Source organism: Dermacentor silvarum, chromosome 4 (assembly GCF_013339745.2).
Source record: "Dermacentor silvarum isolate Dsil-2018 chromosome 4, BIME_Dsil_1.4, whole genome shotgun sequence".
NCBI lineage: Eukaryota > Metazoa > Arthropoda > Arachnida > Ixodida > Ixodidae > Dermacentor > Dermacentor silvarum.
In genome coordinates, this window is record NC_051157.2 from 170014545 (window position 1) to 170032041 (window position 17497).

The 17497-nt window shown below is 43.7% G+C and overlaps 1 protein-coding gene across 2 annotated transcripts; it reads right to left on the reverse strand.

Annotated features, from left to right (window-relative positions):
• Window positions 1-325: 325 nt before the first annotated feature.
• On the reverse strand, window positions 326-17062 carry LOC119450766 (hydroxymethylglutaryl-CoA lyase, mitochondrial). 2 transcript variants are annotated; one of them, XM_037714270.2, is made up of 9 exons: window positions 16837-17062; window positions 14057-14128; window positions 11075-11182; window positions 10166-10261; window positions 8674-8732; window positions 8007-8096; window positions 4915-5089; window positions 4301-4504; window positions 326-1476 (listed from the first exon to the last, which is right to left on the reverse strand). In XM_037714270.2, the coding sequence occupies exons 1-9, from the start codon at window positions 16915-16917 to the stop codon at window positions 1375-1377; spliced, it is 987 nt and encodes a 328-aa protein (XP_037570198.1). In that variant the 5' UTR covers window positions 16918-17062; the 3' UTR covers window positions 326-1374. The 2 variants fall into 2 exon arrangements, with proteins under 2 accessions (XP_037570198.1, XP_037570199.1); XM_037714271.2 differs by lacking the exon at window positions 16837-17062 and adding an exon at window positions 15453-15834.
• Window positions 17063-17497: the final 435 nt, after the last annotated feature.

A 17497-nucleotide genomic window follows, 5' to 3' on the forward strand; every position in this document is an offset into this window, starting at 1 on the left:
CAAGAAACACGCAATATGCATGTATCATTATCCCCATGATAGCATGTATCATTATCAATATTCCTACATGGCTGCAGTGAAATTTCGTTGTGTTGAAATCGCCATATAAGCACACTTCATTATACGTATCGCAATTTAAAAAATATGGCATTCTATGGACAAGAAGTTACAAAAAGTTAAATACTATTATGTCGAAGTATCACACAGCTTGGGACTCTTGTATCTAATTTTGCTAAGATATGTATTCAGAACATTGATGAAAAGTCTCGTTGTACTTGACTCCTGTGGGCTGTGCTGGCCAGTAACTACACCAAGACAACAAACACTGCAGTAACAAATTTTATTTGTCAACAACTGCACTTTGAAGCTTATATACATTGAGCTATCTATACAGAAGGTACAGGCAGCTTGATTGTCAAAGCATGGACGCTGTCCTTGAATGTGTATGTTCACAAAAAAAAATGTAAAAAAAGACGCCATGAAACAATTTTTTTAAGAAATGAAAAAGGATATCCCTTGTGGGAATGTGTGTTTCCTTATGCCACTATCACAGCGCACAATCTGAGAAAGTTTTGGCCTTCAACCGGAAAATGGCTAACTTTCGCAACACTAAGCCAGATGCAGGCAATTCCCATTAACATTTGCACTGACACACACAAAAAAAAAGCACAGATTGCATGTGCCTGGTGAACAAAGGCAATGATTTACCAGCGCACATATCAAAGAATCCACCAGGCTGTACCAAAACAAACAAGTCGCATCAAATAAATTTAAATTACTTATGGATTTACAGTGCGATGTTCACGTGTACAACATTCTGGTAACAGGCTTTATTGTTTTCCCTATGTATGCACGTAAAATATGCAAAGCTGACACATCTCACTAGCACCAAACTCGAGTTAAATTTCATGAACTACGGAGAGAAACAGTAATGGTTTGGCGGTCTTCCAACTATACTGGGGACTCTTGTCTTGACCCATACCACAAAGCTGTTTTGAATATGCAAAACAGCGCAGCAATACAGATGTGTCAAAAAAATGGCACAAGTGAAGTATACGATCAAATTGTACATACAGTTAACCTAAATGATAAGGTACTGCATGAAAATAAATAAGCGCAAAGCATCTGCGGTGACTCCATGAACTGCTCAAAATGAGGTTCTTAAATACAAGGCCATCAGGACAAAAAATATTGCTGAGGTCGGTACAAAAACAATGACTACAGTAGTGAGCCACCTTCCAAGCCAAGTCGGCAGTGTGCCAACAGAAGCTAGGGAGGAGCCAACGTGACCAACATTGGGCGGTGACGATGACAATGAGAGTGGTGGGGCTTTGGCTTCTGGAATGAAGCGGCGAAGACTGGCTGCACAGTGACTCAGAGCCTGCTGAGGGCTCGCGACACCTTGGAATTGTTCGGCCTGTTAAGCGCCTTGCAGATGAAATCACCCACGCCGATCACCTTTTGGAGGTCAACGCCCTGCAAACGAACACACAGAAGGGAAGAGCGTTATTATAGTGCTTTATGTGGGCCGGTTGGTACACACTCGAACGCAAGGGCCAGTGCAGCGATGCGAGACAAGAGGGCAAACGAAATCCTGTTAATAGCGATGCAAAACTACCGGTAAATTGAATATCGCTAGCTTTTTAAAACCTACAGTCAGTGATCGATTTTCCAGACATCCCAATTGTTTCGGACATGCCCGATAATTAGGACGCCTTCGCAGCACCGCCAAGTACCTCATAGAGTCAATGCATAAGAAAGTCTGAAATTTCGAATGAAAAAAGCCCTCACCATACGATTTTGCCAACGTTTTGCAGTGACTGCAGGTCCAACATGGTATTATTCGAAGCCGCCACTACTGCCATTCTGATTATCTCGCACGCAGATCCACTGGCAGCCGTAGCCCTCACTGTGGCAATGCTACGCCTAGCTGCTTCGACGTTTGCTGCCAAGCTTGTCGCTGTCTGGTGCAGTGTTTTTCATTGAAAGCATTTGCTGTCAATAGTTTGTGGTACCATGGTACCATTCATGGTACCATGAACTATTGACAGTTTTTGGACTATCGCCAGTTCGACAGACTATATTCTGATAGAATCAATGGCACTATTGATGGTTTCGCACTGCCATCCTACGTTGGTTGCCAACCAACCTACGTTGGTTGGCAACACTGACTGCTAACACTAGTCAGTACTTCAACCTCTTTTTTTTTGTCCTGTCCCTGTGCAATTCCCCAACTTCGAAAAACACTAAGCAGTGCTGTCAACATGCGTCAGGGACAAATAACCGCCATTGTAACGTGTACACTATAACCAACAATGTGCACAGAGAATTGAAAACGTGAATGATTGCGGAGGCTGGCAAACAAATTGTTGGGTCTTGTGCGCACTATTTAAGCACGTACGTCACAGCAATCATTCCACCAACACAGCGGAAATCACACCTTACAGTAATGACTTCATGTCTCGATCGTCTATCAGTACATGCAGTATGAACTGCATCTGGGTATGTGTAACAAATTCCCTGTACGTCGCGTGAGAAAGCGGTCCGTGCAATCTAATTTTTGGACAAGTGTTGGATGCCCATCGGAGTGTCATGTCCTGCTGCTACGTCGTGATCACAAAAACGCACTGCATGACACCATGACAAAAGGCAGACATATGCAAATACTGCATGTGTTTGTATCTGCCACCATCTTGGTCCTACTTTCGAGTGGTACAGTTTTGTGATAACGAAGCAAATAGCCTCCTCATACGCTGCATCTTGCACTGTGCGTGCAATACCCTTGTGCACTTAGCATAAATGTTACATCTACCGGTGCTCAATGGACTCGGATCGGAATCTTGGTGACCTGTCACAATTACAAGAAATTGTGACAAATATGGCAGTTGTTTCAGCCTCTAGGCAGTGTGCCAAATCTCTTGAAATTCAATGTACAGTATTTAATCGCCTAATGTTCACACTTTTTGCGCTGAAATTCGATGCAAAGTTTGGGGGTGCAATGATTAAAGAGGAAATTTTTCAGAGTGTTCTAAGTGCTAAAGTGACTGTAAATTGTGGTTCTCACACAAACCAATATAAGGTAAAACAAAAAATTACTTCCAAACAGCAGTTATTGTTGTAAAAAGAATACAGACTCTACACAAGGCAAAATTGCAAAGGTTCTTTATTTGTTAAATTAATTGCTAAAAGTCAAAGCCTGTCATGCACGATCATAATCACTGGCTGGAGCAAACATGATAGCTGCTGCAGGAATTTTCAAGGGTGCGGTGATTACTTGAGGAAAAAAAAATCCTTCTGAAAGCTAATGGAGGGGGTGTGATCATTAGGCGAGTCAATATGGTATGTGGGAGTGACAGCATTTGAACGTTCACTTCATCGAATGGTACTCTGTGGTAACACGTAACAGTAGCTCAGTTAATGTTATCTACAGATTAGCCAATCACAGTAAACTTCCGTTAATTCAACTCTGGTTATTTCAATTTTTGGGTTAATTCAATCCTGACCGAAGGTCCTGGCCGGCGCCCATACATTTCTAGGGGCTCAAGCTTTCGTTAATTTGATCCTGAAATTGCTGTTTGCCAGATAACTTGAAGTTGACCAATTGGCATGCACGCCCACCCGTAGTTACTCTATAGTGACCCCCATGGCGATCTCTTTAATGGCAGCATGTCTCAGTTGAACTCAAGGCACATGTCAAATCTCCTGTTGGAAAAACCTATTTCCGGCCTGCCCTAGGAAGATTTTCGAGCAATAAGGGTAGCTCACAATGTCCGATTACGGTATTTACCTGATTCTAACGTGTGCTTTTTTTTTCTCCCCCAAAAATTGGGCAGAAAATTGCCTGCACAGTGCAATCTGATACGAAATTAAAACCTTGTTAGTGGTGTTCGTATGCTTTACCACATAACACAGCTGTATTGCGGTAATGCTGACTATAGGAAACCGGCAACCACTGCGCAACACATATTGGAAGCTTGCCCATTTTTCTTGCTAAAAATTTGGGTGTGCTTTAGATTTCTATGTTGTGCAGAAGCTTTAATGTCATCACTATGCTAGCTTTCTACTTTAAACACATAAAAAGTGGGCGCGCGTTTGATTCGCGGGCGTGTTAGAATCTGGCAAACACTGCCAAACGAATCAGTGCTGAGGTATGGCACTCTTTCTGCATCGCGTTTAATTCGACCTGCCGGATAATTAGATCAATTTCATCGGTTCTGTCAGGGTCGAATTACTGTAAGTCTACTGTGATTGTCACTTAATAGGAAGCTGCAGTCACAGTGGGATGGGTACATTCACTAACCGTGGGTATGCCCATGCCATGCAGCATGTACAGGACGTCCTCAGTGGCAACGTTTCCCGTGGCGCCACGTGCATAGGGGCAGCCGCCGAGGCCGGCCACAGAGCTGTCCACCACGGCCACACCCATGGCCAGGGCAGTCAGGATGTTGGCCAGCGCCTGGCCGTAAGTGTCGTGGCAGTGGACGGCAAGAGCGCTTGCTGGGACCTGCAGACGCCAGCAGAGACAAACACTGAAGCACTCGCAAGAAGGGCTATTGCATCATCCCAGTGCTGTGGCTACTGGCAGCTACTAAAACTAGTAATTTCGCACGTAGGTCCCACTGCTGCATTTTTTGACAAATGAGTATCCTGAATTTCAGAAGTTGATGTAAGCAGTCGGCATTGGACGCTGCTACAGTTGAATTAAACTGAAATCGGCTTTGGCTTAAAGCCAACTCTGGAGTCGGTTTAAAGTCAATTAGCTAGCCAAAGATGCAGGGGTGCTACCTTGCCCATCTGATCTGATGATTGCAATGTCTGCTAGGATGTGTGAATGCGTAAGGTGTGTTTAGCGATGAAAAATCTCCCGCAGGCTTTTAACCCACAGTAGAAGCATACAGAAACGGCCGAGCTCACCTCGTTGAGCACGGCCTGCAACATGGGCCGCATAGTTCCTGGCGTGCCGACGCCGATGGTGTCTCCAAGAGAGATCTCGTAGCAGCCTGCCCGGTACAGCATGCCTGCCACCTTGGCCACCACATCGGGCGACGTGGCGCCCTCATAGGGGCAGCCCACCACACACGACACATATCTGGAAAAAAGAGGCACAAGCAAGCACATGAGATTTATTAGCTGCAGTGAATACGGTGCATACTGACACTTCATGTCGTTATTAATAAAAGAAAAATACAGCATGCCCTAATGTGAACCGTTGCAGGAAAGTACATTCAAGTGGAAATTCGGACTAGTAGTTAGCACATTTAACGAGGGACGAACTCTGAAGCAAAATACACGGCAGTGTGCATGTCTCCCCTGTGTCCAGCCCTTGAGTTTAGGTAACAGGTAAGCAGCCAGCAGCAGTTGGCAACTGTGTTGAATGTAAGCTGGTTTTCATAGCGAAGCTTTAAGGAGAGTTACGCAGCTGTTTTCGTGTGGCGGTGAAAGCTGGTGTGCTTGGTATCAGCCAAGTATGCAACCTGCAAGTATGCAGTTCCGAATTTTGCTTTGAAATGTAATTATCAATGGTTACAATATAAAAGTTACCTTGTTCGTACCTTACTTGAATAGACAACAACTTTATTTGCGGGGTTTTCATTAACCAGTAATCCATAATTTCTGTATTCACGTTGCATCTTACTGGCTCTACTTTGGAGGTCAGCTAAGAGCTTTTAAAGCTTTGGTGGCAGAAATTGAGGTTGTGGTCCAAAACGCAGCCTGCAGGGGAGCCCCCAAAGTGGCCGTATGACCAGGACATCGGTGATGAATCATCACTAAGAACAACCAGCAGTCAGACTCGTACTTAGAGCTCGTTTGTACAGCTTCGTTAAGTTTGATGTATCCGTGGCTTAGATTGGCATTTTATACTGCTTTCTACATACACTGGCATTCATGCGGGCGACTGGTATCTTCAGATAGTCCCATGCAGCACCACTGCAGAATGCAGTTTTTCCTGAGCTGCTGCGACAATTTTCTTTATGTGCTCACATCTGTTCAGTTTACGTATTCTATTGCTTTGTTTGTACGTGTAATGCATGAAGAACTTTCTTTATGGCATTATTGTTTATTTGTGTTTTCTGGAGCTGATTCAACTATTTTTGTGCTTGTATGTGTGATTAAAACCCTTTCACTTCTCTAATGCAATGTATGCTCTGAGGGTGAAATAAATATGGCGGGCCTCTGGTTGATTTCTGGTACTGGGTGAATGCATTGGGATCATCTGCTGCTCTTACAACAACAGCTGTTACATGCATAGCAGACATTTTGCTAGTGCAAGTTGGTTACACATTCCAGTTTGATGAATACGGCATAATGATTAATAAGACCTTCACTTTTGGTCGCTTATTAACTACATACTTCTTACTATATGGTCTGTTTTAAAACGGACTGTGCGTGCAATCTGCAGTGAGCAGCAGCTATGCTGGGCATAAGAAAGGAACCTCACGCAGAGTTGGTGTCAAACCCTGAACTTTCTATTCCTAGGTTGCTGCTCAATTGAGTGCGGCACAACAGTTTGTGCGCACACTCTCAGCGATGCGCTCCCAGTCTGGGTGACATTGCATCACAGCAAGTGCATAGACGCTGCTCGTTCTGTGATTCCGAGTACGAACCATGAAAGTATCACTACCGACGCATAGGACATGGGTGCCAAATGAGTGGATCGAAAAGAGCGCCGCACTAGGCATAGCATTCATGCAGCCACTGCCAGACCTGTTGTTCCAGAGCACATTCACGCCAGTCCTTTCTGTCACTCCCACTGTTTGCGAGGTTCACCTAACGCTCTTCACGAGTGCCAAGTTTTTGCAGTCGTGGTTCAGTGATTAAAGATCACAATGGAGTGCCGAATGTAACGACTAACTTAGGGGGCATGCCACTAGACGTCACAGGTGCCACAGCTTGCTAGAAGCAAGAAGTGGCCTGCTGTGCAAAACATTTCTATCTTCTTTGTGAACAAACCTCATTACAATGGCTTGCACGTGATCAGCAAGGTGCAAGTAAACTTGCCCATTGTTCTAGGCTCAGTGTGAATGAGCAAAAGGGCTACTGCCATATTTCCTCTGCAAAAGGTCTGGTACTTTTTTTAGCAGGCCTGCAAATTAACGTAGTCGATGATAAGGGGTAAATGGGCAAGTTTGTGCAGGTCCACAATGGACACAGGTGAACACAAGGGTGACGACACGAGTTACGTCATCATTAAGAACGAGGTGAAGATGAGGAACGCAATGTGAGCCCGTTTGCATTTAAGAGCCACCCTTCAGAGGCGGGTGTTAACAGCCAGTGCAGTTGAAATTGAATTTCAGTGCGGCCCATGCCTAAACATGCTACCGAAACAAGTTTTGTTCACTGTCTCTGCATTCTTGAAAACTGCCCAGTTAAAGGCAAAACTGGTTGTTGTGTAAATAAGGGACTATGGGAGCACGAGTAGTTACTACAAGGGACTGCAACCTACTTGCTTCTAGCAGAAAACTGTCGAGTATGTAGCAACCAGCCGGTCTACAGACCTAAAAATTCTTTCCAAGAAAATAGAAAAAAATCAAATCATGAAATCTATGCTTTTCATATCAAAAGACTTGGAGATATATGCATCAGCCAGCGGCCATTATCCCTAACAGACAAAAAATTTGTGCATCTGCGAAGCACGTGTAGACCGAAAGATTAACAATTATAATGTTCGTTCTTTTTTTTTTCTGTTTGCAATTGACCAGGTGGTGTATGTGGGAGAAGCCACCAGCATATATATAGTTTGTGCGTTTGATTTCAATAAATTCAGTTGTGTGCCAGTCCTTGTTAAGTTTTCTTACTCTTGTCCCATGTTCAACTGTGCAGTTTTCAAGAATGCAATCGTACCAACTTGCACACCTGTCCATACTTTTGGTCTCCGTCTCTGCCTATGCACTGTTCATATTTGTGGCTGCAACAATAGTCTGGCAGTAAATATTGAATAAATTGAATCATGTGAAACTTTTCCCAGAAATTACCACTGGCAAAAGTAGATAGGAATGAAAGCTTACCCTCTGACTTTAATGTCGTTTGCTTTTGCGGCCTCGATGACATCGTAGAACTTCTTGATGCTCTCTTCTATGCTGCAGTTGATGTTCTTCCTGCAAGCCAATAAAGAAAGAGAGAAAACATTTGAATGAAGTGCTTTCAAACGGTGAGCTACGAAATAAAGACAGGCTACGCAGACAGGTTTTAGAAAATTCCGTTTAGGCAGCTCTTCGGGAACTTGTCCACTTCTGGCAACACTAAGCACGACTGATCACTGCTATAAGATTGAGTTACAAACTGCAATTGCTGCCACCTTGTGTGAGCTGACCTTATTCTATGCCTGGACATTTCCTAATAAACACAACCCCACGTGATCCTCTGCAGTCCTTAGCCTAAAGCTAGCTTCATTCTATTTTTAGAGAGAGCGCTTACAGGCCCAACACACTTGTTGGCTATAACACATGCTGTAAAATACACTGACTGATTCAACATGCTCAGTTTAAAATAAGGATAACAAAAGGCTGCATAATCTCACTTTCAAGATGCTCAACAATACATATACATGTCCTAGCTTACAATTATTCAGTTTTATTAACTGCAGTACTACTATCACTAATGTTCAAAATAGCTGCGCAAGGCTGAGAGAGTCACTCAGTTGGTGAAGGCATGCACCACACATAAGTCACTCACTGTGTGAATGTCTCAGATGCAGCTCCAAACACGGCAATTTCCTTGGCCCCAGCAGCAAGCTGCAGGTGTGAATAAAATGATGAGAACATTGCATATAATGCTGTAGCATTCAGTTATGGGTACCGTAATTTATAACTTTACCAAACATAAAGCAATACCAATAAGACACTTGTATTTCTCCACAAAGGCAACAGATAAGACGTTCGCAATAAACTTTGCTTCAAAATTCTGGTGATTCACTTCAAATGCTCTCTAGAGGCTTCAGATAAAAAATGTAATAAAACTTTAGCAGGTCTTGCGACTACGTTAGTTTGGCTACAAATTATCATTTTACTCACAGTTGGCTCTAAAGTGTCAACATTTCGCACTAACGATCACATCCATGTCAGTTCTGAACATGCCCGTGGCTTATATCAATTTCCCAGTGAGCAATACAGTCAATTCCCACTTATTCAAACTTTCAGGGACTACAGATTTATCAAAATTTATATCTCTCTAGCTGAATAAAACACACACAACAAAACATAATTCTGGACTACCATATAAGCAAATATACTAACAAGACCATGTACAAGAGTAAGCAAGTTGCCACTGTCCGGTTCCATGGAACAGAATAGAGGCACACCCACACACCTACAACATTTCATGATGATGTGAGCCTTCTGCCCTATTATGGCTACAATTATTTTTCTAAGTTGTTTTATTCGTGCAACAATGCACTTTAAACACGATATTTCAAATTATTGAAATTTCTACTAAGAACAAATTTTACTGTTACAAGTTATCTTGAAGACTTTCTAGAGGAAGACGGAAGCAACAACAAAAGCTTAGTGGTTGCAAAAGCTTTAGAAAAACTGCACTGCCATTCATAATACGTGTGCTACTTTCTATGCACAAAGGTATAGGACTTAGCTGAAACAGCGCGACTAGAACAAGGATACACAAGAAACAGGTGTGTGGTACTTGTTTCTCTGTCTGTCCGTGCTTAGTCGTGCTGTTTCGGCTTAGTTAGCCCTCACTAAGACGTTACTAAAGCTATAAGCTTTTGAGCTAACTCTTTGTTCCAGTGAAAGCAGTACGAGCTGCGAGGACACGCAGTGACATGTGCCGACTTACCAAGGCTGCACAAAACCAACCCTTGAATCGGGAAGCTACTGTTCTCGTTGTTCCCGTCCGAAATATGAGATTAGATTCTGGTGTTCGTGTCAAAACCACAATATGATTACGAGGCACACGGTAATGGGGCACTGTGGGTTAATTTTGACCACCTTGAGCTCTTCAACGTGCACCTGTAAGTACACGAGTGTTTTATGCCCTCTGCCCCGCATCGAAATGTGTTGCCACGGCCGGTACCCAAACCAACGACACCTCGAACTCGGCAGCGTAACACCGTAAGCCACTTGACTACTGCCATGAATGTTTGCTTCATTATGGCCTTTGCATGTGAAACAAAAAGAATGGAAAAAAGAAAACGGCAGTGTAAAGCACCCACCGCTTCTTTGAAGCCCTTCATGTTCGGCACAAGAACCGGGTAGCTGACGCCCTTGTGCTTCTCGATGCCTCTCAGCACCTCCGAATGGTCGGCCATCTGGAACAGAGCAAAGCACAGACGTTCGTTTTCGTTTAAGACTCTCTTCGCCTATAGCACTGAGAACAGGGAATCATCAAGCAATTTACGCAACAAGGAGAAGCCAAACATTACAGGCCCCACTAGAGAAAAATGCTCAAATGAAATGACTGCACAATAATGGCACAGTAACACCATGTCATGATGCTTAAACATGGAGGACATACGCCGTGAATTATAACTGAAGTCTCGGTAGACGGAGGCAAGACCAGACTAAAGGCAGTTGAGTGCAGGAAAACGCGAGGACAAAAGAAGGCATTTTGAGCGCACGGGCACCTGTGCGTCCAATGTGCCTTTTTTTTCCCCCTTTGTTTCCCTGTGCTCAACCACCTTTAGTCAAGAAGTATCAACAAGCCCATGTTGCCACCCTTGGCAAAACCAGACACTGAGACTTCTGTGGGGAAACAAACCAAAACAGACCATACTCAAGGAAAGTGGTTAGAACAAGCACTCAACTATCCGACAAGCATGCTCCATTTTGTCAATAAAAATAAGCAACATAAGTCAACCAAAATCTTCCACGAAAAGTAAGATTGTCATCCACCCAAGAGTAGCACGAAGCTACGACTTCCGCCACTCTTTTGGGGGCAATAAATAGCACAAGTTCGAGGCCATTAAATTCTTAATAAGGAACATAAGTGAGCTCACAAGGTGCACACATGGTGATGTAAGACGTTTTGCATATGACCTTGAAATGGAACAGGAACGAAAATGAGACAAGCTGAAGACGACATCGTTCGAGCACACTCAAGGGGCAACGTTATCTTCGCTCACCTGAGGGACCCACTTGGGTGAGACGAAGCTTGTCGCTTCCACAACGGGGAGACCCGAACTCGCCAGCCTGTTGATAAGCTCAATCTTCGTATTCGTTGGCACTATCTCCTGCAAAATGCAAAGGCACAAGGAACGATGACAAGGCAGACAAAGTGAGGGGAGTGCAAAACTAAAGTACACGTAAAAAAAAGCACAATGTCACGTCTTGAGCGAAACAACGACCCCTTTTCGACAACTCATAATGCAGAGTTCAATCTGCCTGGCTGACCTATGGTGATTACTCTCTCAAATAGCGATTATCCAAAAGCATAAAGCTGTCAGATCACCAGCATAGATACAAAGTTCATCATTTGATGTCACATGGTCAGTCAAAGTACCCATGCAGAGAAGTAGTTGTGACAGACATTACCAATTATGAAGATTGATTTACGGGGTTCAAACACCCAAAGCAAACAGAGGGGCTCTGAATAATGGAGAGTTCTGGACCAAGTGGTGGAATAAGTACATTAGTGTCTTTGCTTTCCACCCCCATTGAAATACAGTTGCCACGGCTACGAATCAAACCAGTGATGTCGTGCTCAGCAGTGCAATGCCACAGCTCCACTGAGTCACCGGGGTGAGTACTGAGAGAACCACTCAAAAGTGCAGCTTAGCTAAGCTGATGCAGATCACCAGGTGCTAAGATCCTGATATTTAAAGCCTCCAACATATGATACAACCAATGCAAAATCCTTTCGACATCAATGTATCACCAAAACATTCATGAAAAGGACTCTGCTTCTCTTGGATACAAAATCTGACACCATGTTGCTTGGCTGAGACTATGTGTCAACTTAGGAGGCTTGTCTTGTGCCTGCTTGTCTAGGTGGCTACAAGACACACATTGAACAAGCTGACTTGTTCAATCTTTGTCTAATGAATCAACGTTCCAAGTGAGCTTAGGTTCTTTGAGACCAACATCAGTATGAAATTAAACCATCTCATAAGTCCAACCATCCCAAGCTTCCCAACTGCTGAATGCCATCCTTTTAAATGCTTAAAGTGTGCGGTAGACCTTCTGCAACTTTAATATACATGTATGTGTCAAAACCCCTTCATGTGAAGCCCAAGGTACGGGTCTGAAATCATGTGATGCATTATCACTTGACCAAATTGAAAGATATTTAGCGCATACTGGCTGACGGACCAAGCAGACAGGATGCCTGTCCCTCCTCTGACGATCGTCACACTGAATGTCATATCACACAAAAATGAAAAGTTTTCCCAAATGCGGCCAATTAAGAATACAGACCCAGCAAGAGTAGACAAAGCAGAGTTGAATGGCTCTAAAGCAAGGGGAATTCGCATCTATTGTAATTAGCATTTCTGCAACCGAGGAAAAGCTTTCACCTAATGTCATGCAGGCCAGTAAATGACAAGTCCTAGTACAATGGGAAAAAAAGAAAAAAAAAAAGTGAGCGTCATGTGAGGTAGAATTACAAAGGAAAGCAATTACTGTATTTTTTAGCGCACATTCACAGCAATGAATGTCTCATTACTGCCAAGCCAACATTAACCCACGCCCCTACTTTCTAGTTGACCTTCTAAATCTTTCAGGCGTTAGTGGTATGCAATATGTAATAAAATACACTAACAGCCTCCTTTTGTGATTATTGTGCTATGTCACCCAGTAATTGTTTTCTACCTTGCTGTGAAGTTGAACTAGGTGTGAACAGAGAACAGCAGTCAGGGTGGTGACTCAGCGTTTTGTCGCGGTGTGACCCACGTCTGCAAGTTCCTACCTGTGTGCGCGCTTCAAGCTCGCCGCAAGCTAATGAGGCCCACTAGTGCAGAACATCACAGTTAGTGTATTGTGCATTGCTAAACGGTAAAATAGTCAAATGAAATTATGTTTCTTCCACACGTGCTGATAATTGTGCTGGGTTGTTTACATGGCTTTTTGAGCAGGTTGTACAAAAAATTTTTTTTTCTTTTCTGAGTGTGTGGTGAGGGGGAGGAGGCTGATTATGTGTGCATAAATACAGTAGTAATTACAGATACAGGTGCACAAGCGAGGAAGGTTCCGAGGGTGCAGTGTAAGGCACCACAAGTAGGTCACAAAACACAAATGTACGACGCTGAGGGACATGAGTGACTGCCATTGTCTGACTGCCCTTGGCATACTTATGCCTACTCTGCCAAGGCCTGGTAATGAAAGAGGATGTGTCAATGTCACCGCAGAATATGGGACAGACAGAGCCACAGTGGTGTTTGCACTGAATGCCTCATTTCCCTGGGTCGCATACACATTAGGTATACACAAGCATACTAAACACACATAACTGCCAAAGAAATATTCAACAGCCAAAATGCTACAAGTGGCATCCAGATTGTGATAATGGCTTGTGTGTCTCAACTATCTGTTTGTTTACTGTGGCCTGCTGAACCCTTTAACTCCGTTTCATTTCAGCCATACAAGTGGTGCAATTGTAGCGGTCTCGTGTCTCACAGTGCAGTTGGGTTTTGGCCCTCGACGCTTTGACAAAATAACTACTTCGTACATTACAACTATGACTTGTGGACCTGACGCTGCATTAAACTACGCATTATTTGTGCATCAGTGTTTCCGCCATGCGACATACTATGTTTTGGTCACAAGTGCAAGGGGTGTGCCCTGGCTGCTGGTCACAGAAATGTGTAACTTTGCTTGTTTGGTGGTTAAGTAGGTTCTTATCAGTGAAGACACTTTCCATCTAAACATTTTGTACGTCAAATTTTGGGACATGAATGCATCGGACTTGATGTTACACCGAATTACACAATGTATGATTACATCTTTCTTTCCTGCGCGACTCATTAAATTTTGGTCATGAATGCAAGCACTGAGAGAAGTCCATCCAGCATTCATAGTGTCGCCCAATTTGTATTAAACAGCTGTAAACAAGCAGTGGCACCTAAACTTGAAAGATAAGAACAAAAGGAGAGGAAAGCGACAGCACGTACCTTCTCATTCTGAAGGCCATCCCTGGCGCCCACTTCCACCACTTTAACATAGTCTGGGAAGCTTCCAATGTTCTGCAAATTCGTAAACGGTAATGGGACACAGTGTTGCAAATTCCGGTTTGGCATTGGTGCAACATAAGTAGCATGCTCTCTGCTGGACTGCAGAGGAAAATGCATTCTAAACCACGTCTGTCACAACACTTGAGGCACTTACAGGCAAAGTGTCCTAAAAGCCACTGCAGTATAGCTTATGCAGCCAACATTCATTGACACAGCATTGCTGCAGTAACCACAACTTCCATATTAGCTCCCATTTCAAGCACACTCCCACCCAGAAATTCCAAGGCTTACAAGTAAACTCAGAGCCGACACAGCAGTACAACATGCACACTCCCCCACTATTGAGGCAGTGATTTGCATCGTCTTATAAATGGCACAGCAAGCAATCAAAGTAAAATAACACAGTTTGACTATGAGTCCAGGAGTTTGCATCGATTTCATATTTATCTGCGTATTGAAATGCAGATTTCTCTGATGCCTGAAGATGCAAATGTGTATGCCCTAATTCAGCTGGAACCTAAGCTCACTGAAGAAGGCCATTCTAAAACATGCAAGAGGAAATTTCTAACACGCTGATCTTTTCTGCAAATTTTTAATGATGAATAAGCAAGAATGCTAGTTTCAGTAAAATCAAGTTATGTCACAAATTTATTGCCATGTAATCAAGTGCAAATGTCTCCATACTTTCTGTCTCCATAATTTCGCTTGCTATCGACTTTGTAAAGTTATCAATAATCTTTACAAAGCACTACACGATAAAGCATGTAGCCTAATAGCAACAACTGGGCTGCAAAAGAATGCTGCATTGTGAAGTGCAAAAAAAGAAGCAAAATGAAACTACTACACCGACTAAAAATGTCGTGAAGAGCAGCTGCACTGGGGACGAGTGTTCACAACAGCTGCACACATCACATGACCCACAGCTGCATGCAACGAAGCTGACGGATGCTTACTTACTTTAGGCTAATCTACACTGTCGGGAAAAGTCTATGCAGGCATCACTATGTGTGAGCTTGACACTTCAATTCTGCCTGGACTGACAATATTACCTAGGACATGCAGCTGTGCAAACATTCCAATGCACATACAACCTATGTCTTGCTAGAGTTCCTTTCAGACGAGTATAATAACTCACATTTAAAAGCTACTTAAGGTTTTTTTTTCCCTTTCTTTATGCAAGACATCACCAGAAAAGGAAGCACAAGAAATTGCAGTATTATTGGTCCACCTCTCCAAGCTACCTCCTTCTGAACAAACACCGATGAACAACTTTCAAACACAATCCAGATTGAAACCTGGGCAACAATGAACTTTTAGCTGAATCAGTAACACTAACCTTTGGATGTGTGTATTGTTCGAACTCCGCAACAACCATGTTATATCCAAGGGTGCGCTTCTCCGCTCAACAATCCGTGCCGACGGAACGAAAAACACAGGTTTGAGCGATCGCGACGCGACCGTTTTGCTTTCGGATCGGAAGGGGGCAAACAAAAAAACTCCTCGCGCAAATGGTTCAATCGTGTTCTGAGCGGTCACAGAAACCGCGTCTGAACTCAAATACCCCATATCCTCTCCCTCGCTCTGACGTGCGCTGACGTCAGTCGTAAAGCCCAATCCTCAAGCCAATCGCTGGGGTGATTAAGTCACGTGCCCAACGGACGCTCGTCGCGCGACTTTTCCCTTTGCGGCTCCCGGAAAGAAAAGAACAAAAACAAATGAGCGTTTTTATTTATTTTTTTCCCCTCCTTCTTCGGTTTCAATGGCATTCAGTATGAGCCGGGAGAACTGGTTTAAGCAATCGGAGGAGTATCTGCACACGGATGTCGGGAAACCAATGTGTGCCCGTGAACATCAGCGTGCAGTTAGTAGATGGAGCAGCGATCGTAATTTCAGATGAATTAATTTTCATTGAGCAACGGTACCATCATGCCAACTGAATTAATGTAGGCAGAAAGAAATTAGTATTGCCGGAAAATAATTGCGCGAACACGCCTTTCGAACACGGAAAGTTTCCGAGAGCGGATAAATGTATGCCCAATTGCCGTCAGAGAGAGTACCCGTAATTACAAACTGCTTTCAGATACTCCGCAAGATTTCCAACAGTCAGGCAACAGACCTTCGACGGCTGGTGTATATATGATCAATATATCCCGGCTATGCATGGAAAAGCGAAGTTCCGTGAAACGCTATCTCGATATACATGTACGTGCACCTAGCAGCGCCAGTGTCGCAAAATCTACAAAAGCAGTGCGCTTCCGACTAAAAGTTTAAAAATCACATTTGAGCCCTAAAGGTCTGTTCTGAAACCTACACACGAACAACCTACAGTCCACAACGCAAAGCACGAGACAGCTGGTAGCATCGCGTACCGGCGCCGATCGGCTCATGTTTCACTGCGGGTCAAGGTCAGTCACTAAGACCAATTTTTGTTTGTAACGTTTGCCAAGTCGATCCGACGTTTGCCAACAAAGGTAATAACATAGCAGACGGGCACTAAAACTTAAAAAAAAAAAAGGGGGGGGGGGGGGGAGGGGATGGGAGAGAAAGCAACGATCGAGTACGCTTTAACCCGGTCGCTTTCTTAATGCCTGGTCGTAGGAAGGCGGCAAAATAACACAAATATAAACAAGAATAACGGGTGAATAAGCACTGCTTAGGGTACGTGCCATAGCTCGCGAACTTATAAAGAAAAAAGCCTGATCCAATCGTTCGATCCTCACCTTGGCAGTGACGTACGTCCGACACATGCGGCGAGCCAGGCCGACGCCTAGGTTCAAGAATCCGCCACATGACACAAACATGATGATTTGTGTTAGCGATATTTCTGCACGATCACAGGCGGATCACGCGTTGTAGTGTTTTCGTGCAATCGCGCCGGTATCGCACGGATCAACCACTTTCACACACGACTGCGCCAACCGAGCAGCAGTCGGATGACGGCTACACTAGCGACACGCAGCGCTTTGCGTCATGTGGTCTCTGTTTGATTCCGGCAAAATGATTTTGTACTGCATGTAAAAATGCAAATCATTTACATGCGCTTTAGCGTCGCTTTATTGGCAAACTAGTACCGCGTTTTCAATCCATTTCGCGAAGGTTAATGTATTTACTTATAAACCGAAACCAGAACTTTGACAGAGAGATCGCTGATCGGAGTTTCAGGTATCGCCTTTGCCATTGTAATTATGAAGTAAAATCAATGAATACAATTGTAGATCATAAGGTAAAAAGAGCGCCCGAAGCACGCTTTTTGCCATTTTAGATTACGCGATGACAACAATAAATTGCAGTATTTTTTGCACAGCAGCCGTCATACACAAAACAATAAAAAGAGAAGAACAATTTGTTAGAACTGCTAATTAGAGCAAACAACTTACGATG

Bases quoted from the DNA above. Each gene is read 5' to 3' on its own strand.
- LOC119450766 (XM_037714270.2), bottom strand. From the start codon at position 16,917: ATGTTTGTGTCATGTGGCGGATTCTTGAACCTAGGCGTCGGCCTGGCT. The intron at 8,097-8,673 runs GTGAGTGACTTA...ATTGGCTTGCAG, and splicing joins GCATCTGAGACATTCACACA to GAAGAACATCAACTGCAGCA. The intron at 4,505-4,914 runs GTGAGCTCGGCC...TGGCGTCTGCAG, and splicing joins TGCAGGCCGTGCTCAACGAG to GTCCCAGCAAGCGCTCTTGC.